This window comes from Narcine bancroftii, chromosome 3 (assembly GCF_036971445.1).
Source record: "Narcine bancroftii isolate sNarBan1 chromosome 3, sNarBan1.hap1, whole genome shotgun sequence".
Taxonomy (NCBI): domain Eukaryota; kingdom Metazoa; phylum Chordata; class Chondrichthyes; order Torpediniformes; family Narcinidae; genus Narcine; species Narcine bancroftii.
This window is the reverse complement of record NC_091471.1, coordinates 209,330,368-209,356,914: the sequence shown is the minus strand read 5'-3', so window position 1 is coordinate 209,356,914 and position 26,547 is coordinate 209,330,368. Positions and strand designations below refer to the sequence as shown.

Below are 26,547 nucleotides of genomic sequence, written 5' to 3'. Positions count from 1 at the left end.
CAGCGGTGGCGATTGAATTCTAGAAGTGTTACTTCTGCGGGCAGATGAAACACCTGCAACATCTCTGCCCCATGAGTGGCGTTAGCTGCTCCGGCTATGGAAAGAGGAGACATTATCTGCAGGTATGTAAGGCCAGAGCCCCAAGTTTACAGTTCCGGTGCCGACCATGTGTGCGGTGAGAGGAGCGCCACCTTACCTGCTGCCGCCCTCGTCCTCGGCATGGACTGCGTAGCCGGAGCCCTCTTCGCTGACGTCACTTCGCCTTCTTCCTCGACCTCGGCAGCCATAGCCGTGTGGTCAACATGGAGGCCACCATCTTGTGCATTGGGCCACCCCATCGATGATGAAGACGACGAGCCGATCCTGGCATCAATTACATCGAACCAGGCCAGCCCTCATCTGACCGTCCACTCCATGATACAGGTTGAGGTACTTGGACATAGGATGAACTGTCTCTTTGATAGTGGCAGTATGGAGAGCTTCATCCATCTGGAAGTGGTCCACAGATTCTCGCTCCCAGTCTGGCCAAAGAGCGGCTCCATCTCATTAGCGGTAAAAGACCATAGAATGGACATTAGTGGGTACTGTGTGGTATCTTTGATGGTGAGGGGGAAAACATAATGTTCTCCTTACTGGTCACGCCCCAGCTCTGCATGCCAATTCTCCTGGGCCTCGACTTCCAGAGTCAGTTTATGAGTGTGACTATGATGTTCAGAGGCCCTCAACCACCCCTCATGATAAACAACCCACAACTTATGGACCTTGGCACCCCCCCCCCCCAACTGTGGCGGTGGAAAAGGACTGCGGGCCCCCCAGCGATGGCAGTGGACCTCAACCCCCCGCCTCCAGTGGCAGCCATGGACCTCAATCACCCCTGGCAGTGGCAGCAATGGACATTTGGCACCCGGCATCGGCGGCAGATCTTGGACCCCCCCAGCGACAGCAGCAGTGGACATCAGGACCCCCAGCAGTAGTGGCAGACCTCAGCCCTCCCAGCAGGGGAAGCAGTGTACTTTAGGCCCCTCAGTGGTGGCAGTGGATTTCCGGCCCCCCGGCAGGAGCGGTGCCTTGCTGATGAGAGGTCGGTGATGGGGATGAGCAGATCGACATGGCCAAGCAGCTGTTGAGCGCAGATGTGACAACTGTAACTGAGAGAAGTATGACTGGTGCTGCTGAGAATGTTTGTGCGACATCTGATGCAAATGCTTCCAAATCAGAGCAGGTACAGCTGGGAAGAGCTGCACTGCAGAATGGGGAAGGTCTCCCCGCAGACAAGGCTGCACCGATTGTGGTTCACACAGATGGCAGATGGAAACAACAGGATTGAGGATGCCCAGTGCACATATAATTCAAGGTCCACAGGCACCAGCAACTCCTCTGACAAGGATGGAACCAAATATAACTGGGATCCATCTGTGTACGGGGACGAGCTTCCAGTCCATTTCCAAAATGCAAGTGGTATTTTGTTCAAAAACAAGTTGGATTCTAGAAGCAGATGGCATTGCATAAAACAGGGAGAGGGCTGGTACACTCCCACCAAGTTAAAGGGATGGCAGGTCATGCAAGTAGCAAAGGCTGGAAAAGAAGCATCTGCTATGCTGGCTGCCCCTTGCAAGATGGCATTCTAGAATCCGCATGCAGCATCCTGCACCTGTGAAGGTATGTCCTTGACTGGACCAGTCAGGCTCTTTGCTCCATACAAAAGATGCAATACAGAAATTGAACCATGTACTGTTCCAGAAAATAAGGAGTCTCTGAAGAATATCACTCTACGGCCTGCTGCAAGTGGACCTCATTCATGCCAAAGAGTCCAGAACTATCCCATACACCCATGATCACCCTGTGTTTCACATCACCCCAACACAGACAGCACCCTCTCCTAGTAATCAGTTGGTGGCCCCTCATCTAGACACCCAGCCGACAGAACTGCAGACTACCTCTATCCCTGCTCCCTGCAGGTCCCGTGGACAGAGGAGGTCACCGGTGCACCAGAATCGGTAGCCTTGGCAGTTTTTTGTTTGTTTATTGTGTTCAAAGACTAAGGGGGTAGGTTCTGTTTTAAAAGGAGGGGTGAATGTGGTGATATGTTTCCTCCATTGTATATAGTTATTGTTGGCTACTGTATATATGGAGCTGGCCTGCCCACTGATGACTCATACCCTATGACTCCTCCCCCGTGGTCTTGGGCCATAAAGGTCAAGCCATCTCTCCCTTCCTGCCATTCCTATACCTGCCAGCAAGGTTCTTCTGTTTATTAAAGCCTATCATTCCTTCAGCCTAGTCTTGGTGGTTACTGATAGTGCACTACACATTGCAAATATTTTACGCAAATAAAACTTTAATTCTAAAAGAGTATATGACTTAAAATGAGCATTGAATGATCCCTTCTCACTATGGTTCATTTCACTTAATTTCCCTTCATCTTTTACCTCTAAAATGCACTTTGACCCTCAATGCGTGTGAAAAATTGACTAATTACTTAAAATATTTTTTCAATAATCTCTTTTTCCTGGTGGAAATTAAACATTATCAGAAAACTAAGATCAACATACTTGGCCTTCTCACATGCATGGAAGGAGTGAATTTAATAAGTCAACAGGGGTTTCAATATTCTTTATTTTTGTATGTGCATAAGCTGATCAAAAATATGGCAAATTTTATTTTAATGATTGCATCCTGTATTTACAAAGTGGTACAGGTAACCTTTGGTCGCTGGAGGACCTGATAGAAAATGCCTGCATAATATACAGCAACGCTGATGAATAAGAAAGAAAATCACTTTCAAAAATAATCAACCTGGTACAGAAGCTAGCTCAGGTTATATTGCATCACTTCCTACAACATATCATTCAAGCTCAGGTTCTGAAGAAATTTTAGGCCAGAAACACTTACAGGAAACAGGAAGTATGAGCATGAGAGGAAATCAGAACACAATGGGACTGAATGCATATTCACTATAACATGAACCAGCAGAACTCAAGGCTGTATTTGATCGTGATGGTGGTCCACTTATTTTCTGTCAAAAGTAAGTGTCACTATAAAATGCTGTTTGTCATGTTAAACTTGGTTAAAAATAATGCCATTGCTTGCCTTGCCTCTGGGTAACTTCAGTGAACAGACACACCCAGATGCCTGACTGCTTTGATGGGAACATGCTTTAATACTTAAGTGCATTTTAAAACAAGTTTACTTTTTAGGTTTTTAAATGGGGCATAGTGTTTTATTATTATTTTATTCTCAGCGAATGAATTGTTTGAAGTTCTTTTTGCACTTGCTTGGAGCATTCCTTAATTCTTAGAATATGTTTGCACAGACTGTGTATTAATCTGGTTTTTAACAATCAAAACTCATCCCAAGCAGCTATTTGTAGAATTGCCAAAAGACAAGATGAAATTGCAAGAACCACATTCACCCTTTTGCCATGAGCAGTCATTCATAACCATTCACATTTCCTTCTTTGGCTTGGCTTCGCGGACGAAGATTTATGGAGGGGTAATGTCCACGTCAGCTGCAGGCTCGTTTGTGGCTGACAAGACCGATGCGGGACAGGCAGACACGGTTGCAGCGGTTGCAAGGGAATATTGGTGGGTTGGGATTGGGTGTTGGGTTTTTCCTCCTTTGTCTTTTGTCAGTGAGGTGGGCTCTGTGGTCTTCTTCAAAGGAGGTTGCTGCCCGCCGAACAGTGAGGCGCCAAAATGCACGATTTGAGGCAATATCAGCCCACTGGCGGTGGTCAATGTGGCAGGCACCAAGAGATTTCTTTAGGCAGTCCTTGTACCTCTTCTTTGGTGCACCTCTGTCACGGTGGCCAGTGGAGAACTCGCCATATAACACGATCTTGGGAAGGTGATGGTCCTCCATTCTGAAGACGTGATCTACCCAGCGCAGTTGGATCTTCAGCAGCATGGATTCGATGCTGTCGGCCTCTGCCATCTCGAGTACTTCGATGTTTTGGATGAAGTCGCTCCAATGAATATTGAGGATGGAGCGGAGACAACGCTGGTGGAAGTGTTCTAGGAGCCGTAGGTGATGCCGGTAGAGGACCCATGATTCGGAGTCGAACAGGAGTGTGGGTATGACAACGGCTCTGTATACGCTAATCTTTGTGAGGTTTTTCAGTGGTTGTTTTTCCAGACTCTTTTGTGTAGTCTTCCAAAGGCGCTATTTGCCTTGGCGAGTCTGTTGTCTATCTCGTTGTCGATCCTTGGATCCGATGAAATGGTGCAGCCGAGATAGGTAAATTGGTTGACCGTTTTGAGTTTTGTGTGCCCGATGGAGATGTGGGGGGGCTGGTAGTCATGGTGGGGAGCTGGCTGATGGAGGACCTCAGTTTTCTTCAGGCTGACTTCCAGGCCAAACATTTTGGCAGTTTCCACAAAACAGGACGTCAAGCACTGAAGAGCTGGCTCTGAATGGGCAACTAAAGTGGCATCATCTGCAAAGAGTAGTTCACGGACAAGTTGCTCTTGTGTCTTGGTGTGAACTTGCAGGCGCCTCAGATTGAAGAGACTGCCATCCGTGCGGTACCGGATGTAAACAGCGTCTTCATTGTTGAGGTCTTTCATGGCTTGTTTCAGCATCATGCTGAAGAAGATTGAAAAGCGGGTTGGTGCGAGAACGCAGCCTTGCTTCATGCCATTGTTAATGGAGAAGATTTCAGAGAGCTCATTGCTGTATCTGACCCGACCTTGTTGGTTTTCGTGCAGTTGGATAACCATGTTGAGGAACTTGGGGGCATCCGAGGCGCTCTAGTATTTGCCAAAGCCCTTTCCTGCTCATGGTGTCGAAGGCTTTGGTGAGGTCAACAAAGGTGATGTAGAGTCCTTTGTTTTGTTCTCTGCACTTTTCTTGGAGCTATCTGAGGACAAAGACCATGTCAGTAGTTCCTCTGTTTGCGCGAAAGCTGCACTGTGATTCTGGGAGAACATTCTCGGCGACACTAGGTATTGTTCTATTTAGGAGAATCCTAGCAAAGATTTTGCCTGCAATGGAGAACAGTGTGATTCCCCTGTAGTTTGAGCAGTCTGATTTCTCGCCTTTGTTTTTGTACAGGGTGATGATGATGGCATCACGAAGGTCCTGAGGCAGCTTTCTTTGGTCCCAGCAGAGCTTGAAAAACTCATGCAGTTTGGCATGCAGAGTTTTGCTGCCAACCTTCCAGACCTCTGGGGGGGATTCCATCCATACCTGCTGCTTTGCCATTTTTCAGTTGTTCAATTGCCTTATATGTCTCTTCCTGGGTGAGGACCTCATCCAACTCTAGCCTTAGGGGCTGTTGAGGGAGCTGGAGCAGGGCGGATTCTTGGACTGAGCGGTTGGAACTGAAAAGAGATTGGAAGTGTTCTGACCATCGGTTGAGGTTGGAGATCTTGTCGCTAAGGAGGACTTTGCCGTCTGAGCTGCGCAGCGGGCTTTGGACTTGGGGTGAGGGGCCGTACACAGCCTTTAGAGCCTCGTAAAAACCCCTGAAGTCGCCAATGTCCGCGCTGAGCTGGGTTCGTTTGGGGAGGCTAGTCCACCACTCATTTTGGATCTCCTGGAGTTTGCGCTGAAGATGGCTGCATGCGCGACGGAAGGCTTGTCTCTTCTCTGGCCAGGACGGCTTTGCAAGGTGAGCCTGGTGGGCAGCTCGCTTCTTTGACAGCAGCTCCTGGATTTCCTGGTTGTTTTCGTCGAACCAGTCCTTATTTTTCCTGGAGGAGAAGCCCAGTACCTCTTCAGTGGATTGCAGTATGGTAGTCTTTAGCTGATCCCAGAGTGTTTCAGGGGACGAGTCCATGAGGCAGATTGCATCCTCGAGCTTTGCTTTGAGGTTTGCCTGGAAGTTTCCTCTTACTTCGTCTGACTGCAGGTTTCCAACATTGAACCTCTTTCTGGGGGCTTTACTGTTCCTGGAATTTGGCTTGAAGTGAACCATTCACATTAAGAGGCACTGATCATGCTTATTTATAATTCCAGATAATTATAAATATATTGCAATACTTTTATGAAGGTGGCCTTCTATCCCTCAATCAAGTTGATCCAATGCATAAATTATCATTTTATAAATAATTTGAAATGTTTCATTTATTGATGGTCTTAAAAGGGCTTAAAAATGGCCATATAGAATTTCAGGTCAGGGCTTGTTCATTCAATCAATCTTACACTCAATTTATGCTCATAAATTTGTTACCTTAGGTCTATTTAGTGCCCCTCCATTGCAGAGAAACACCAGAAAGAAGAGAATAAAATAAGATGAAAAAGCTGTTGTTGGAATTTGGTTGATAATGCCAATTTCTTACATTTGAAGGGATGGGATGAATGGTAAATCTGCTGGGATCCTGTCACCTCTCCCATGGTGATCAAGCAATGGCAAGCATCCTTGTAATATTGTCACTCAGGCAGACCTTCCTGCCAGGAGAGGAAGCTATATTGTGGAAGAAGCAGAAAAGTTCTCAGGTCTAAACACAACGTGGTTTGAATTGATACTGAGTTCTATTTTAGCAAGTGATATTGAAAGCCTTCACAAAATAAGAACTCAAAAAAGTGAGTTGTAAATTTTTAGACATGTTAAACATAAAAACTGTGGCTGCTGGAATCTTGAGGGCACAAAAGGGAAGCTGGAATGAACATCCCTGGAGAGAAATGGTCAGTCATTATTTTGGATTGGGTGGGTCGGGACCTTTTATCCCCTTTAAAGTAGGAAGGAGAGATTGTGGTGCGCTGTTAGACAGAATCAGACACACACAAGGTAAAGACTGCACAACAGGTTTTAATCTACAAAGACTTCCACAGAGCCAGGCTGGCTGTGGCTGCAGCAACTCTGTGTGAGGCCTCGGGAGACTGGCACAGGCTTATATCCCGGAGGGTGATTGACACCCGACCAGGTGGGGCTTGACCCATTCAGGTCGATTGATTGACAGCCGGCCAGGTGTTGTCCTGTCCCCTTACACTCCTGCAGATACAGAGGTTGCCCCCTGCAGTAGGCCGGTGGTGTACCACCAAATTCATTCCCTTCTTTAAAATTGTCCCGGGGTGGGGGGGGGGGGGCAGTAACAAGGAATCGCACCCACTATGTACATACAATATTTACAGGTTGAGACAATCCGGCGGCCGCCAGGGACTCTGACCGTCATAGGACTGGCTCCTGGTCACTGATCAGAGGGGAAGTGGGGGGGGCTGGCGGCAGGGGTGTGTGTGGCTGGTGTAGTGCCATGCGGAGGGGTGGCCAGGGTTGTCGGGGTTGACGTATGCAGGTCGTATTGGATGGGTGGGTGGGCGGGTTCGTCTCCTAAGGCTGAAGGGGGCCCCTGGTGGTCAAGGAGCCCCTGCTTGCCCCATAGCTGCCTGGGGATGGGGATGTATGCCCGGTCAGTATCGTCCTGGGTTGGAGGGTGGCGTGGTGTGGTGGGTGCTCCTGCTGGTGCCAGGTCCCTGGTTGACACAGTGTCCTCCCTGCCACTGCCGAACCTAACGTAAGCATAGTTATGGTTTGCATGAAGGAGAAAAACCTGCTTGACCAGGGTTTCGGCCTTGTGTGTCCATACTTGCTTATGCAGAAGCACCAGTCCTGGGGATGTGAGCCATGCTGGGAGTGACATTCCAGTCACCGACCTCCTGGGGAATGAGAACAGACATTCGTGAGGGGTCTCGTTGGTAGCCATGTACAGCAGTGACCAAATGGTATGGACTGCCTCGGGCAGGGCGTCCTGCCAGTATTCAATGGCCCACCCTTTTGACCTGAGAGCCAGGAGGACTGTCTTCCAGATCCCCCCATTCTCGCGTTCCACTTGCCCGTTGCCTCTCGGGTTATAGCTTGTCATGCGACTGGTCGCGATGCCCCTTGCCATCAGGTACTGGCGCAGCTCGTCGCTCATGAAACTAGACCCGGTCGCTGTGGATGAAGGCGGGATAACCAAACATGGTGAAAATCTGCCCCAAGGCCCTGATGACGGTCGCCGTGGAGGTGTCCGGAGAAGGGTTGGCAAAAGCGGAGCATGAGTACTCGTCCACTGCCATGAGGAAGTATACGTTTCGGTTCATGGAAGGCAGGGGCGCTTTGAAGTCCACGCCGAGACGCTCGAAAGGCCGAGTAGCCTTTACAACGTGGGCCTGGGGGGAGGGGGAAGAAGTGGGGTTTACACTCCGCAAAGATCCGACAGACCTCGGTCATGTCCCTGACATCCCTGATGGTGTACGGCAGATTTCGGGACTTAACGAAATGGTACAACCAGGTGACACCCGGATGGCAGAGGGACTCATGCAATGCCCGCAACCTGTTGTCATGCATAGATGCGCAGGTGCGAGAGAGGGCATCAGGGGAATCGTTAAACTTCCCAGGGCGGTACTGGATGTTGTAACTGTAGGTTGCCAGCTCGACACTCCAGCGCAGGATCTTGTCGTTCTTGATCTTGTGGGTAGTGTTAAACATGAATGCCACGGGCCGCTGGTCCATGAGGAGTGTGAATCTCCTGCCGGCCAAGTAGTGGCGCCAGTGGCGGACCGCTTCCACAATCGCCTGGGCCTCCTTTTCAATGGCGGAGTGCCCTAGCTCGGAGCCATGGAGGGTCCTGGAGAAGAAGGCGATGGGGCGCCCTCCCATCTTGGTTGAGGGTAGCAGCGAAGGCCACCTCAGAGGCATCGCTCTCCACCTGGAAGGGGGTGTCCTCATCTACAGCCTGCATCATGGTGTCCGCGATATCTTGCCTGATGTGGGTGAAGGCTGCCTGCGCCTCAGGTGGGAGGGGAAAAGTTGTGGCTTGGCCCAGTATGCGGACCTTGTCCGAGAGGCGAGGGACCCACTGTGAGTAATAAGAGAACAGGCCCAGACACCGGCGGAGGGCCTTTAGTGTGGAGGGAGGGGTATCTCCATTAATGGCGCGTCCTTTCCGGACCTGGGCCAATGACTCCATGGGCCACAATGTACCCCAGGATGGCGAGGCGGGTGGTGCTGAACACACACTTCTCCTTGTTGTGAGGTTCAGCTCTGCGGCCGTCTGGAGGATTTTTTCCAGGTTAGCATCGTGGTCCTGCTGGTCACAGCCGCAAATAGTGACGTTATCCAGATATGGGAATGTTGCCTTCAGCTTGTGCTGGTCTACAATGCGATCCATCTCCCGCTGGAAGACTGAGACCCCGTTCGTGACCCCAAAAGGAACCCGGCGAAACTGGTACAGGTGCCCGTCGGCAATGATGTTGTTATATCAGCCGGAAGTGACAACACACAGTGGACCGGAAGTGACATCGCTGTAGTTCTCAGTGAGCGGTGGGGGTTGGTGCAGATGCTTGTGGCACACGATGTGACTATCGCTGGCGGGGCTGGATGTTGCGTGATCAAAGTCGGGGAAGAAGGAAGTTGTCGTGGGGACAATGGCGCCGCCCGGCACGCGCACGTGGGGGGGGAGTCCGCAGGGGAGGTAGGGAGGTCATAGAGGGCCGCTGAGCTGCCGGTAGGTTTAGAGAGGCACACTTTTGCAAAGTGGCCTTTCTTGCTGCATCAGGAACAATACTGGTTTCTAGCTGGGCAGTTTTGGCGCGATCATCGATCTGACTTACACCAGGACCCGCAGTACTTATAGTGGCGTCGGACGCCTGCTGCAGTGACGTTCACCTCCCCAGATCGGCCTGGGGCTGCAGCTGTAGTGTGAGAGGGCCATGAGGGAGCCTGGGGGAACCTGGAATCAAAGGCTTCGACGTGCAGGGGTGCTGCTTCCAGGGTTTGGACCACTTCCACAGTCCTGGTTAGGGCATAGATGTTGTCTTCCAGCACCTTCTGCTGGATGGCACCTCGAGCGTCGCCCTCAGACAAAGACGTCCCGGATCAGCCTTTCGACCTCCTCTACACCTACCCTGGGTTCAGCCAGACACGGTCGGGCCAACTCTTGCAAGTGTCCCAGGTAAGACTCAGCCGTCTCCCTGGGTTGCTGGGCTCGGGTGTTGAGGAGGTACCTTGCACAGACCACATTCATGGGGGGTTGTACAAGTTCTCGAGAGTGTCCATTGCGCTCTTGTACGTGGAGCAGCCTTTGGTTACCTGGAAGGAGCGGGGACCCAGCTTTGACCGGAGTAGGACCAACCTCTTCTGATCGGAGTCCAGGATGTCACCCTCGTGTGCCTTGATGATTGCCTCGACTGCATGCTGCCAGATCTCAAAGCATGTCTGGTCTTCCGGGTGGCGTGGGTTGACCTTGAGGCTCCCTGCACTCAGGAATTTTTCCATGGCAACCATGGGAATATTTTGTGGATTAAATTGTGGTGCACTGTTAGGCAGAATCAAACACACACAAGGTAAAGACTGTACAACAGGCTTTTTTTCTTCTTTGGCTTGGCTTCGCGGATGAAGATTTATGGAGGGGGTAAAAGTCCACAAAGATTTCCACAGAACCAAGCTGGCTGTGGCTGCAGCAACTCAGAGTAAGGCCTCGGGAGGCCGGCGCAGGCTTAATCCTGGAGGGTGATTGACACCCGACCGGGTGGGGCATGATCCATTCAGGCCGACTGATTGACAGCCGACCAAGTGTTGTCCTGTCCCCTTACACTCCTGCAGGTACAGAGGTTGCCCCCTGCAGTAGGCCAGTGGTGTACCACCACAGAGATATAAATTTTTTATCGACAGGTGGACTGGGGAGGAGCCAATATCATCTCTTTCCGCCTTCCTAGCCCTTCCTCTCTGTTTTTTGCCACACAGCCTTGACATTTAAAGTCATTATTATCACCATCCATGGTGCAAGATTCAAACCATGTCAATGGTGTCAATTGTCAACCCAATTGCCAATTAGATTGACTACAGCAAAACAGCCCCAAAATAAGTTGGTTTATGGCTAGAGATTGACCTTATGACTCCCCAGACATCAAAGGACAACAGGATGGACTTCATGGATGAATGCACCTTCAATGTCATTCAAGACACCCCCTCAACCACTGCTGCACAGTGCTTGCAGTGTACGCTATCACAAAATGCCCTACAGCTTCAAGGCAAGATTACTTGGACACCAACGACAACACGAACTGTGGTCCCCTTCAGATCACACACCCACCTAACTTGAAAATATGTTGCCATTGCTTCATCAATGTAAGAGAGATTCCAAAGCAGCATTCATCAATCTTTTTTGTGCAAGTTATTATGGCTTCACTTTAAATGAGGAAGAAGGGGTTATCTCAAAGGAGAGGATGAAATTTATCCTGTGATCTTTAGATTGGAGATAATGTACATCAAAAGAGGAAATGTTGAATTAAAGTGAGATGTTGAGTTCTTGTTTCCTTAGATAATGGCTCATTGTGAAATGACAGCCCATAGCACCCTCTGCTCTCTGTCCCTTTGTCATCTTGTCAGTAAAATAGGTTGCACTTCTTCCCCTCTCTCTCATACACTCACACAAACACATTCTTATCTAAATGGTATCTGTTTAGGAAAAGGGGAGATGCAGAGAGATTTGGGTGTTGCTGTGCATCAGTCGTTGAAAGTGGGCGTGCAGGTGCAGCAGGCAGTGAGGTGGGCGAATGGTATGTTGGCATTCATAGCGAGAGGATTGGAGTCCAGGAGTGTACAGGGCCTTGGTGAGACCACACCTGGAGTTTTGTGAGCAGTTTTGGTCACCTTATCTGAGGAAGGACATCCTCACTATGGTGGGGGTGTAGAGAAGATTTATTAGACTCATACTAGGGATGGAAGGAATTGCATATGAAGAAAGGTTGGATAGACTAGGCTTGTATTCTCTGGAATTTAGAAGATTGAAAGGGGATTTTATAGAAACATAAAATTCTTAAGGGTTTAGACAGACTAGACGTAGTTAGGTTGTTTCCAGTGCTGGGAAAAACCAGAACCAGGGGTCACAGTTTAAGGATAAAGGGGAAGTTTTTTAGGACTGAGATGAGGAAAAAGTTCTTCTCTCAGAGGGTGGTGGATCTGTGGATTTTTTTGCCACAGGAAATAGTTGAGGCCAGTTCTTTGTCAATATTTAAGAGTAGGTTAGACTTGGCCATTGTGGCTAAGGGGATCAAGGGTTATGGGGAGAAAGCAGGAACCGGGTACTGATCAGCCATGATCATATTGAATTGGGTGACTGTGAGGAAAGGAGGGAGAGTGCCAGTGCAGAGTGGAAGTGCCACTCAGCAATATGTATTCTGCATTGGATACTGCTGGGGGGGAACAGCCTATCAGGGATGAGTCGTAGAGGTCAGGTCTCTGGCACGGAGGCTGCCCCTGAGGTTCAGAAGGGAAGGAGGGATAAGAACAAGATACTTGTAGTTGGTGACTACCTTATGATTCTCACACATATACGTTATCTCTCTTGTAGTTAGTCAGAGGGACAGGTAGAAAGTTTGTGGGACGAGATCGGGGATCCAGGTTGGTTTGTTGCCTCCCTGGTGCCAGGGTCAGGGATATCTCTGATCGAGTACATAGCATTCTACAAGGGGAAGGAGAACAGCCAGAAGTCGTGGTCCATGTGGGAACCAATGACTTAGCTAGAAGTGGGGATGAGGTCCTGAAACAGGATTATGTGGAATTAGGTAGGAAGTTAAAAAACTGGACCTCCAAGGTAGTAATCTTTGGATTGCTGCTGGTGCCATGCACTAGTGAGGGTAGAAATAGGAGGATGTGGAGAATGAATGCGTGGCTAAAGAGATGGTGCAGGGGGCAAGGGATAAGATTTCTGGATCATTGGGATCTCTTCTGGGGAAGGTCGAACTTGTACAAAAGGGACAGACTCCACTTGAACTGGAGGGGGACCAATGTGTTGGCAAGCAGATTTACTAGAGCTGTGGGGGAAGGTTTAAACTAGTTTGGCAGGGGGGTGAGGAACAGAGTGTGAGAACAGTGTCAAGGGAGCATGGCCACCTAGATAAGAATAAAAACGATAACAAAGGTAGGATGGAGATTAGGGTAGAAGGTAGGAAAGAGAATGTATGTGAGGGTCATTCTCTGAAATGCATATATTTTAATGCAAGAAGCATAGTGAACAAGGTAGATGAGCTTAGAGCATGGACAGATACTTGGGGTCACGATATTGTGGCAATTAGTGAGACCTGTCTACAAGAGGGGCAGGACTGGCAACTTAATGTTCTAGGATACATTTGTTTTAGATGTGATAGATCAGGTGGTAAAAAAGAGGGAGGAGTTGCTCTGCTTGTTAAGGAGGACATTACTGCCATGAGGTGGCAAGATGGTCTGGAGGGATCGTCCAGTGAGGCTGTTTGGGTGGAATTGAGGGGTGAAGGAGACATGAGGGTGCTAATAGGGGTGTATTACAGACCACCAGATGGGTCAAGAAAACTAGAGGAACAAATGTGTAGAGAGATAACGTATATGTGTGAGAATCATAAGGTAGTGATCATGGGAGATTTTAACTTCCCTCACATTGATTGAGATACCCATACAGTTAGAGGACTGGATGGACTAGAGTTCGTTAAATGTGTTCAAGATTGTTTTCTGAATCAATTAGTAGAAGAACCGACTCGGACAGTGTAATACTGGATCTCCTGTAAGGGAACGAGCTAGGTCAGGTATCAGGCATTAATGTTGGAGATCCAATTGGGTCTAGTGATCATAATTCTGTTAGTTTTAAGGTAGTTTTAGGGAAGAGCAAGGAGGGGGCTAAAGTTGAGGTTCTGGATTGGAGAAGAGCAAATTTCGAAGGAATAAGGAGGGATTTGGGGAGTATTGAGTGGGACAGGATATTTTCAGGTGAGGGTGTAAATGAAAAATGGAGGATATTCAAAAAAGAAATTTTGAGGGTACAGAGTAGATATGTCCCAGTGAGGATCAAAGGAAAGGCTGGAAGTCATAGGGAGGCTCGGTTTTTGAGGAATATTGGAAATTTGGTTAGGAGATAAAGGGAGGTGTACAAGAGGTATAAAGAACAGGGAGCTGACAATTTGAAGGAGGACTACAAGGAGTGTAGAAGGGTTAAGAAAGAAATTAGAAAGGCCAAAAAATGGCACCAAGAGGCTTTGGCAGACAAAGTAAAAATAAATCCAAAGGGTTTCTATAAGTACATTAAAAGTAAAAGATTAGTGAGGGATAAAATTGGACCCCTTGTAGATAGTGAGGGTAGGCTGAGTGAGAAGACAGAGGAAATGGGGGAAATTTTGAATGATTTCTTTGCCTCGGTATTCACTAGGGAAAAAAATATTGAACCAATTGAGGTAAAGGAAAATAGTGGGGAGGTAATGAAGCATATAAGGATAATCGAGGAGGTAGTGATGGCTGTGTTGAAAAAGATAAAGGTGGATGAATCTCTGGGACCGGACAAAATATTCCCAAGGACACTCAGGGAGGCTAGTGGACAGATAGTGGGGCCATTAACAGAGATATTTAGGATGTAACTGGCCACGGGGGTAGTGCCAAAGGATTGGAGGTTGGCGCATGTGGTTCCGCTGTTTAAGAAAGGGTCTAAATGTAAACCTGGGAATTATAGGCCCGTGAGTCTGACGTCTGTGGTGGGCAAGTTGATAGAAAGTGTTTTGAGGGATGGTATTTACAAATATTTGGAGGTACAGGGATTGCTAGGGAGTAATCAGCATGGTTTTTTTAGGGGTAGATCATGCTTGACAAACCTGATTGAATTTTTCGAGGGGGTTACAAAAAAGGTTGATGAAGGGAAAGCTGTGGATGTTGTCTATTTAGACTTTAGTAAAGCTTTTGACAAAGTTCCCCACAGGAGGTTAGGAAAAAAGGTGGAGGCATTAGGTATAAATAAGGAGGTAGTGCAATGGATTCAGCAATGGTTGGATGGGAGGTGTCAGAGAGTAGTGGTGGAAAATTGTTTGTCCAATTGGAGGCCGGTGACTAATGGAGTTCCTCAGGGATCGGTTCTGGGTCCACTATTGTTTGTTATATATATTAACGATCTGGAAGTAGGGTGGAGAATTGGATAAGCAAGTTTGCGGATGATACAAAGATTGGTGGTGTTGTGGACAGTGAGGAAGATTACCATAGATTAAAAGGTGATTTAGGAAGGCTGGAGATGTGGGCTGAGAAATGGCTGATGGAATTTAATACAGAAAAGTGTGAGGTGTTACATTTTGGAAAGGCAAATCTAAATAGGTCATATGCATTAAATGGTAGGCTATTGAGATGTGCAGAGCAACAAAGGGATTTAGGAGTTGTGGTAAATAGTACCCTCAAGGCTGATACTCAGGTAGATGGTGTGGTGAAGAAGGCATTTGGAATGCTGGCCTTCATAAATCAGAGTATTGAATTCAAGAGTTGGGAGGTTATGATGAAATTGTACAAGGCATTGGTGAGGCCAAATTTGGAGTACTGTGTACAGTTTTGGTCACCAAATTATAGGAAAGATATAAACAAAATAGAGAGAGTGCAGAGAACACGAGAATGTTGACAGGATTTCAAGGTTTGAGTTACAGGGAAAGGTTGTGCAGACTGGGGCTTTTTTCTCTGGAGCATAGAAGATTGAGAAGGGACTTGATAGAGGTGTTTAAGATTTTAAAAGGGACAGACAGAGTAAACGTGGATAGGCTTTTTCAATTAAGAGTGGGGGAGATTCAAACTAGAGGGCATGGTTTAAGATTGAAGGGGGAAAATTATAAGGGGAACATGAGGGGAAATTTCTTTACGCAAAGGGTGGTAGGGATGTGGAATGAGCTTCCGACAGATGTGGTCGAGGTGGGATCATTGGTTACATTTAAGAAAAGACTGGATAGTTACATGGATAGGAGAGGACTGGAGGGGTATGGTCAGTGGAACTAGGAGGGTGGGGATTTGTTACGGCATGGACTGGTACCGCCTAACTGGCCTGTTCTGTGCTTTAAGTGGTTATATGGTTATATGGAATGGTGGTGTAGGCTTGAAGGGCCAAATGGCCTACTCCTGCACCTATTTTTCTATGTTTTTGTTTCTATGTTATTCTCACATACATTCTCTCTCTCTCTCTCTCTCTCTCACACACACACACGCACACACGCGCACACACACACACAAACCCTTACTCTCTCACACAAACACACAAACACACTAACCCCTCCTCACTCTTTCTCTCTCTCACTCACACAAACACACACATATTAACCCCTCTCTCACATTCACATTCTCTCTCTCACACACTCCCTCTCTCTTCTCACATACACACATACACACAAACACACTAACCCCTCCTCACTTTCTCTCTCTCTCACATACACACACACATTCTTGCTCACACACACACTAACCCCTCTCTCTCTTTCTCTCTCTAACACACACACACACATACTAAATCCTTTCTCACACTCACATTCTCTTCTCAGACACAATCCCTCTCTCTTCTCTCTGTCTTTCTCTCTCACAAACACACATACTAACCCCTCTCTCACACACACTATCTCTCACACACTCCCTCTCTTCTCTCTCTCATACACATACACACACTAACCCTTACTCTCTCACACAAACACACACACACACAAACACACTAACCCCTCCTCACTTTCTCTCTCTCTCTCTCTCTCTCTCTCACACACACACACTAACCCCTTTCTCACACTCACATTCTCTCTTCTCACATACACTACCTCTCTCTTCTCTCTCTCACATACACACACACTAACCCCTCTCTCACACTCACATTCTCTCCCTCACACACACACACACACACTAACCCCTCTCTCTCACATACACACACACATTAACCCCTTTCACACTCGCATTCTCTCTCTCTCACACACACTCTCCCCCTCTCTCTTTCACAAACATGAACACCTACACTCCCCCACACACACACATATACAGTCATCCCCTCCCCATATTCACACACACACACACACACACACACACACACACACACATAAACAAACCCCCCCCCCCACCCCACCACCCCCCCCACACACACACATAATCTCTTGGGATTCCATTCAATGTCTATGGACTCTGAAATGACTTGGTCAATGTGGTTGGTACCCCTCCAGTTCACTGACAGTAATCTCAGAAGTGTTGCTGCCAGATATCCCAAAGTGTTAGATATCCCAAAGTTTAGTGCTGGACTTGAGATCTTGAACTTCAAACACTTTTTACTTAGATGCTCAAAAATGAAGAAAAATTTTAACATGGATATCTGTCTTCAATCCAGGCATATTTTAAGTCCTCCAATCCAGGCAACATCCTGATGACCCTCCTCTGCTCTCTCTCTCTCCTGCATAACCATTTGCTGTCTATTACCTGTATCTGGTGACAATAATCATATATAATACTCCAATTATAGTCTAACCAGTGTTATAATATGATGTCCCAACTCTTACATTCTATACCCTGACCTTTGAAGGCAAGCATATCATATGCCTTCTTTACAGTGGCATCATTAGGGTTGGTGCCACCCTGTGCGGTAACTCATGCAGTCACACCAGCACCCCCACCCGCCGCCATGCACCTCCTCCCGTACTAGACCATACAGAATCCTCAGTAATAATTTTTGGACTAATGATACTTGTAAACCGTAATTCCCGTATGTAGCGTGAATAAAAGCTCTCACGACTGGAGGGAGAACAAATGCTTCTTTTAGCTTATAACTATGGGTAGGGTTTCACAGTAGTCTTCAAAAGGGTTCTGGGTTTAGGTGGGAAACCAGAGTTATATATGAACAGATGGGAGCAGAGCCAGCCATCAGCACAACATACTACCAGTGAATCCCAGTACACTGCAGCTTATATCACTGAATGTAATGGTAATACTAGTGAGATAAACAACTAGCAAAATTAAAATTACACCTTTAAATTACAATATCATACAACTTCATTCTCAAAAAGTTATATTTTTTAATTTTTTTATTTTTTACACTATGAACCATATTAACCAAAATACACACAAACATTTCCCTCTTGAATATACACAGTGTCATTTTCTCCCCTTTTTCCCCCCTCCCTTCCCTCCCTACTTCCCACCCCCCTCCCCACCCACTAAACATTCAACATATACATTAGAATAAACCCATTAAACAATGTCATCACATAATGAAAATAAACAAGAAAATTGTGTCATCTACTTTTACACACTGGGTCAGTTCATTGCGTCTTCTTCTCATTCTATCATTTTACAGGGTGGAGGTCCGCAGTAGGCCCTCTCTGTTGTGTTCCATGTACGGTTCCCAAATTTGTTTGAATACTGTGACTTTATTTTTTAAATTATCTGTTATTTTTTCCAATGGAATACATTTATTCATTTCTATGTACCATTGCTGTACTCTCAGGCTCTTCTGATTTCCAGTTTGACTTTATACATTTTTTTTTGCTCCAGCTCAGGCTATCATAATAAATCTTTTTTGTGGTTCATCCAATTTGAGGCCTAATTCTTTACTTCTTATATTACTTAGAAGAAATATCTCTGGATTTTTTGGTATGTTGCTTTTTGTGATTTTATTTAATACCTGGTTTAGATCTTCCCAAAACTTTTCCACTTTCTCACATGCCCAAATTGCATGTACTGTTGTTCCCGTTTCCTTCTTACAGTGAAAACATCTATCTGCTACTGTTGGCTCCCATTTATTTAACTTTTGGGGCGTGATATACAGCCTGTGTAACCAGTTATATTGTATCATGCGTAACCTCATGTTTATTGTATTTCTCATAGTTTCGGAATGTAGCTTTTCCCATTTTTCATTCTTTATCTTTATGTTTAGATCTTGTTCCCACTTTTATTTGGGGTTACAGCTTATTTCATCATTCTCTTTTTCTTGCAGTTTGATGTACATGTTTGTTATAGATCTTTTAATTATCATTGTGTCTGTAATCACATATTCAAAGCTGCTTCCTTCTGGTAACCTCAGCCTACTTCCCAATTTGTCCTTTAAGTAGGTTTTCAGTTGGTGGTTTGCAAACATTGTACCATGAGTTATTCCATATTTGTACTTCATTTGTTCAAAAGATAATAAATTATTTCCCAAAAAACAATTTTCTATTCTTTTGATCCCTTTTCTCTCCCATTCTCTAAAGGAAAGGGATTAGTTGATTTTGCGTCAATAATAATTTTGGTAGTTGGTAATTTGTTTTTTTCCTTTCTACGTGAATCTTTTTCCAAATGTTGAGCAGATGGTGCAGTACTGGTGAACTTCTATGTTGCACCAGCTTTTCTTCCCACTTAACATAACATAACATAACAATTTACAGCACGGAAACAGGCCATTAGGCCCTTCTAGTCCGCACCGAACCAAACACCCCTCTCTAGTCCCACCTCCCTGCACAATGCCCATAACCCTCCATCTTCTTCTCATCCATATACCTGTCCAACCTTTTCTTAAATAATACAATTGACTCCGCCGCCACTATTTCTCCCGGAAGCTCATTCCACACGGCTACCACTCTTTGAGTAAAGAAGTTTCCCCTCATGTTTCCTCCAAACCTCTGCCCCTTAATTCTTAACTCATGTCCTCTTGTTTTAATCTTTCCTCCTCTTAACGGAAATAGTCTATCCACATCCACTCTGTTTATCCCTTTCATAATCTTAAATACTTCTATCAAATCCCCTCTCAACCTTCTACGCTCCAAAGAATAAAGACCTAATCTGTCCAATCTCTCCCTATACTCTAGATGCTTAAACCCAGGTAACATTCTGGTAAACCTTCTCTGCACTCTCTCCACTCTGTTTATATCCTTCCTAGAATTAGGCGACCAGAACTGCACACAGAACTCCAAATTAGGCCGCACCAACGTCTTGTACAATCTCAACATCACCTCCCAATTCCTATATTCCATGCAATGATTGATAAAGGCCAGCATACTAAAAGCCTTCTTCACCACCCTATTCACGTGAGTTTCTACCTTCAGGGAACGCTGTACCGTTACTCCTAAATCTTTCTGCTCTTCTGTATTCATCAATGCTCTCCCATTTACCACATATGTCCTGTTCTGATTCTTCTTACCAAAATGAAGCACCTCACACTTATCAGCATTAAATTCCATCTGCCATTTTTCAGCCCACTTTTCTAAGCAGCCCAAATCCCTCTGCAATCCTTGAAAACCTTCTTCATTATCCACTATTCCACCTATCTTAGTATCGTCTGCATATTTACTAATCCAATTTACCACCCCATCATCTAGATCATTAATGTATATAACGAACAACAATGGGCCCAATACAGATCCTTGAGGCACACCACTGGTCACCGGCCTCCAACCTGACAGACAATTATCCACTACCACTCTCTGGCCTCTCCCTTTCAGCCAATGTTCAATCCATTTGACTATCTCAAAATTTATACCTAAAGACTGCACCTTCTTAACTAACCTTCCATGTGGTACCTTATCGAAGGCCTTACTGAAGTCCATATAGACAACATCCACTGCGCTACCCTCATCCACATTCCTAGTCACCTCTTCAAAAAATTCAATTAGATTGGTCAAACATGACCTTCCTCCCACAAATCCATGTTGAGTGCTCCTGATCAGACCCTGTCTATCCAGATGTTTATAAGTACTATCTCTACGAATTTTCTCCATTAATTTACCTACCACAGACGTAAAACTTACAGGCCGATAGTTGCCAGGCTTCCTCCTTGAACCCTTTTTAAATAACGGAACCACATGTGCAATACGCCAATCCTCCGGCACTATCCCCATATATAATGACATTTGGAAAATTATCGCCAGAGCCTCTGCTATTTCCTCCTTCACTTCTCTCAATGTCCTGGGGAAGATCCCGTCTGGTCCCGGAGACTTATCCACCTTTATATTCTTCAAAAGCCCTAAAACTACATCTTTTGTAATCTCTATATTCCCCATATTTTCCCAATTTGGTTTTTTTATCTCACATCTCCCAATATTCTTCTCCTTAGTGAATACCGAAGAAAAGAAACTGTTCAATATCTCCCCCATTTCTCTAGGCTCCACACACAGTTTTCCGCTCTGATTCTCTAAGGGACCAATTTTGTCTCTAGCTTTCCTTTTACCATTAACATATTTGTAGAACTCTTTTGGATTAGTTTTCACCCTGCTTGCCATAGTTTCCTCGTACATTCTTTTAGCTTTCCTAATTCCTCTCTTAAGATTCCTCTTACATTCAATGTATCTTTCAAACATCCCCTTAACTCCATGCTTCTTATATCTAATGTATGCCTCCCTTTTTCTTCGAACCAAGTTTCCAATATTCCTTGAAAACCACGGCTCTCTCAAACCTTTTGCCCCTCCTTTTAACTTAACAGGAACATAAAGCTTTTGCACTCTCAAAATCTGATCTTTAAAAGACTTCCATCTCTCTACTACATCCTGCCCATAAAACAAATTGTCCCAATCCACACCCTGCAAGTCCTTTCGCATCTCCTCAAATCTAGCTTTTCCCCAATCAAAAACCTCAACCCTTGGCCCTGACTACTCTCTTTCCATAATGACATTGAAGCTGATGGCATTATGATCACTGGACCCGAAGTGCTCGCCAACACTAACCTCCGTCACTTGACCCATCCCATTTAAAGTATATGTTCTGGTACCTTCTCCCCTATTTTATCTAGCTCTAACCTGGTCCTATCTGGTTTTTCCCTTGTTTGATAAAAATTTGATAGATATCTTAATTGTGCTGTTCTATAATAATTCTTAAAGTTTGGTAGCTGTAAGCCTGCTTGTTTGTACCATTCTGTTAATTTATCTAGTGCTATCCTCAGTTTTCCCCCTTTTCATAAATTCTCAAAAAGTTATTGATACAGGTTCACAAATACTAATTACCACAATATTGTTGCTAAAACACCAGAAAATTTGACAAAAGCAGCAACTATAAAAACACCAGCAGCAATGAAAACAACAGCGTGTGCTTGTAGCGCGAACAGATGCAACCACGTGATTCAAAGCTTCATTGTAATTGGATAATAATGACAGCTCTGACCAGAGTGCATTAGAAGGTTCAAAAAGTACATTAGCATGGAACTTTAACCTGTAGGATATTGATACATGTAAGCTGGACTTACGAAAAATGTTTTTATTGTTATAACTAACTACAAGGATATTTTTATTATAAAAAATAATACATTTCTGCTGAAACACTGCACAAAAATTTTATAGATAGACATTTTGGTTTCAATCCCTCTGATGGTATAACCTGGTGCAGTCAGCACCCCCTGCACCCCCTAGTGATGCCAGTGCTTCTTTACCACCTGATCCATCTGTGTTGCCATTTTCAGGAAACTATGGACTTGAACCTCAAGGTCCCTCTGCTTTTCAACAATCTCTGGTGTCCTACCATTTACTGTTTATGGCCTGTCTCTATTTGAAGTCCCAAACAGGGGGACTTGCAGGGATTAATTTTCACCTGCCAACTCTCTAGCCAACTTCCTCCTGATTTATATCCAGCTGAATCTTTAGCGACCCACCTCTCTTTCCACAAACATTCTTAATGCAAAGGGTCCTTTGTACCTCAATTATTTCATTCTTGTGGTAATCTTTATCACCAGAAAATTACTACTACATTTCATCCACTTTTTCCCAGTCATTAAAAGGGTCTCTTTACAATCTTGATGATCTTCTCAAGGTCAATATCAAATGCAAATAATGAACACATTTTTTGAAAGTTTCTTATTTTGATTCATTTTTCATCAAGTCATTTTAATGAGTGTGAATGAGCAAGCTGCTTTAAGTTCTTATCATCCGCTGTTCCTCAGAGAGCCTGTCGTACAGTGCAAAGACTAACATTCATCACATCAATCCTCCTGGGGACAGAGTCAAGGGGAAGGACTAACAACTGTCTGCAGTATTCTCTCCAGATAAGAGAGTATACTTCATTCATATTTCATGGATCTATATGAAAGGAAGCACCTATTGATCTACAGAACGAGGTATTAATACCTAGGGTGTACTGACAGTAAAGATGGGAAGAAATTCAACATCAAGAGCCTGAATTTAATTGGATGTATACTTCAAAGAGAAACTGTTCACAGGACTATGAATAATGAGCAGAGATTTGGCATCTCCTTCAAGGAAATGACACTGACACCGTGCAAGGCTCTGCCTCATTATTCTTGGGTGGGAGGAGACTGGGAAAGTGAGAGGAAGGGGTGGGTTTGGTAATTAAGAGTATGGTTAGGATGTAATGTTTCTTATAAGTACAATTTTCCACCTAATTCTTATGCAAATTAAATAGTTTTAATCCTCTGATTCATTTCAACAGGCATTTCATTACCAAAAACGGAACCAACCACATCAATGATTCATACATCCCCATCCACTGAAAATGAAATGGATATGTTTACGGAATTATCTGCAGCTGTTAGACACCATTCACTCCAGACCACCAACCGCCTGACATCACAACCAAGCATGAAGAAGTCACTGACAACTTCACAAAATTCCTCAGTAATAAAGATTGTGGGAAATATCTACATAGGAAATATTCCAAACACCAGCACAAAGGCAAATGAAAATCCATGGAAAAGAATGGAAAATTCCACATCTGCTTTGATTTCTTCATCATCTATTGAACATAAGATGCAGTCCATTTCAGAGAGCACCAAACTGATTGCAATGATTTTCCTCCCAATTCTAGTCCTTTTACTGCTTGGTTTAGTGATTGCCATTCTGCTGAGTGTTTCTTGTGGAAAAAGAAGTAAGCAACAATATTTGATTTTTACTGATCTGTTCAAACAAATTAAGGGCAACACAGTGGCTGGCCTACAAAGAAGAAAATATTGGGCAGGGTTTTGAGATTGGGACTTAGACGTCCTTAAATTTTTAACATTAAAAAAAAAATTTAAAGTTTTAATTTAAAACAAAAATTAGTCAACAGCACTGTAACAGGCCATTTTGGTCCATTTAGGCCATTCTGCCTAATTACACCCATTTAACCTACATCCCCTGGTACATTTCAAACAGTGAGAGGAAACCGGAGCCCCTGGAGGAAACCCATGCAGACATGTGGAGCACATACAAACTTCTTAGTCACCACAGGATTTGAACCTCAGTCCCAATCGCTGACACTGTAACAGGCTTGCGGTAATAGCTACGCTAACTGTCTGTCCTTGATTTCAAGTTCAATTGAAACCAATTTGCAGAAATGGTGGCTGATCTGATTCTATGTGCTTCCTGTTCAGTGAGTTGGGTTAAAACCAACTCCTGTGTCAAGGCAGTGAGGAGATTACTTTACTTTCATATCTGCTTTGACCCCCTCCCTCAAACAATTTCATATTTTGAAGTTGTTGTCAGCTCAAAATTAGTACCATACCAGCTATTGAAAAAGACCCACACAGAAACAGTGATACTGCTTGCTTTTTAACTGCAATGGACTCTCTATTTTTATTGAAAGTTAACAGCAGGAGTGGCGGAACCATGTCATTGGAGCACATTAATGTCAGCCCAGGCCATTCAGCCTAACAATTCCATGCAAGCTCCCAGGGGAAAAATCCCATTAGCACATTCTCCTTTTCCCAGTACTCCATCAACATTTTCTCTCACCTATTTTCATGGACTCCCTTTCTTTATTATTTTGGCCATTAATCAACATTAAAGTGATTAATTTCCCAATGCCCTTTTGTGATTTGGGATGAAACTGAAAGAGACCCAACAAATGATAGAGAGGATGCAAACTGCATGAAAAGTGTCTCCACGAAATGGCATTTTAATCCCTAGCCTAATTTAACCATTCTAAACCTGCTTCAATGGGGTGAGCCAGGGGATCCAGTGCAGTAGACAAGAATTTATGACAGGAGTCTCTTGCAGTCAAATGTGATGGTACAGAAATAAAGGCACTTTGGCTGACTTGTGATGTCTGGGGCAAAGCCAGTATGTGTTGCCCCTCCAGAGCTGCCTTTGAGAATGTAGTGGCCAGCTATTCCTTGAACCTTTGGTGCATGTATTCTTATGATGTTGTTGATTAGAAAGTTGCATGAGTTAGATCTAACAGTGATGAAGGACTAGTGATATGCAGTATTTCAAAGTCAGGATGATATGCATCTTGGAGGGAATCTTACAAGTATTGGTGATGCCATGTACCTGCCTCCCTCGTCCTCTTTGCTGATAGATACTGTGGTTTAGGAGGTGCTCTCAATGTAACCTATGGTGACTGCATGGTTGTTTGTGTTAGCACAGAGGCATAGCAGTTAGGGCTGCTGCCTCACAGTTCCAGGGACCCTGACCTCAGTACCTTCTGTGTGGATAGCTAAACAAAATTATGGCAGAGGAACACAGTGGGTCGAGGGTTTGAGCCAGAGCCCCTCATCAAGCCCTTGAAGGAGAGTCCTGGCCCAGAATGTTGACCATTCTCGTTTTCTGCCACTGATGTTACTCGACCCACTGAGTTCCTCTGGCAAAGTGTGTTGAGCTTCCAATTCCAAGGTCTACAGTCTCCTGAGTGACTTCACTTTCTGTTTCATGGAGATGCTTTCTGTGCAGAGTTTGCATCCTCTCTGTCATTTGTTGGGTCTCCTTCAGTTTCATCCCAAATCACAAAAGGGTGTTGGGAAATTAATTTACCTGCCATGAATCACTATAAATATTGGTTAATGGCCAAAATAATAAAGAAGGGAGTCCATGAACATATGTGAGAGAAAATGTTGATGGAGTTCTGGGAAAAGGAAAATGTGCTAATGGGAGTTTCTCCCTGGGAGCTTGCATGGAACTATTAGGCTGAATGGCCTCCTTTTGTATTATTGTAAGTGTAAGATGGTACACAACAGTCACCCTTGCTGGTGGTGTATGCTGTGCTAATCAAGTGGGCTGCTTTGCTCAGTATGATATTGATGATCAGGCAAGACATTGATAGCAGCTATCCCTTGTTAAGATGTAGCCAAAGTGAGAACAGGAGAATCAAATCCAACCAGATGAATTTCCCTGAGGCTCTAGATCTCTTGATAGCTTGAGATGAAGTACCTTAAGGGATAGCCAGGATGCATCTGTTAAAATAACACTCAGCAAGAAAGCGGTGATGAGTAAGCCTGATTCTTTTATATGTAATAATAATAATTGGAAGACTGAATCACAATGGGAATTGCTGCTAAGAGATTTTGTCAATCTCTCAGGATGCAGTTATTTATATCCATTTGTAGAATAGACAACATTCATAAATTATTACACAGCTCACAATCATTTACTGTAGACAGCAAAAAGCAACACATTATGATATGATCTCCAAGGGATTGAGAGTGGAAGGATAATGTACTTGATAAAGAGATGCCTAGCACTTCAAAAATCAATCTGTCTCAATTTATTATTATTTATTGATGAAGGTTTTAAGCAATGCAGTTTATGAAATGCATTTTTGTTCTTGATTGTTTAAAAGTCATCCTCTATATCCACATTTATTTTCAGCCATGCCTTTTGATGGCAGGAGAGCTCACATAGCCTTTAAGAGCTTGGTCTGAGCAACGGAGGCCAGGAACAGAATATAACAGTGTTCTACAGAATCCTCCAAGACTTAAAGGAATATAAATCTTGGAAAGCTTTGATTAAAACATTAGTGGCTGCCACAAGCCGTGCCAAAATTCTCTAGGTTTCCTGCAACATGTGATAGACTGAGGTCTGACTATAGCGACACTGGCTCAAACTCTCTGCTTTATTATCATCCTATTACATATACAAAATCATGTTTTTTTAGAAATCTTTTAAAGAATTGTGACAGATTGACCCATTTATTCCAAAAGAGGTATTTTAATAACTCATATCACCCACATT

General features: G+C 44.8%; 2 protein-coding genes across 10 annotated transcripts in view; one reads left to right on the top strand and one right to left on the bottom strand.

Annotated features, from left to right (window-relative positions):
• arfip1 (ADP-ribosylation factor interacting protein 1 (arfaptin 1)) overlaps nucleotides 1–26,547 on the bottom strand; it is a 453,640-nt gene that overhangs the window by 239,690 nt on the left and 187,403 nt on the right. The window lies entirely within an intron of this gene.
• Nucleotides 2,900–26,547, top strand: part of tmem154 (transmembrane protein 154) — a 91,659-nt gene continuing 68,011 nt past the window's right edge. For all 6 annotated transcript variants that reach the window (XM_069926484.1, XM_069926489.1, XM_069926487.1 and 3 more), the window contains exons 1-2: nucleotides 2,900–3,025; nucleotides 23,054–23,488. In XM_069926484.1, coding sequence (XP_069782585.1) covers nucleotides 2,944–3,025; nucleotides 23,054–23,488 — 517 coding nt within the window. In that variant the 5' untranslated portion in view covers nucleotides 2,900–2,943. The remainder of the gene's footprint in view (nucleotides 3,026–23,053; nucleotides 23,489–26,547) is intronic.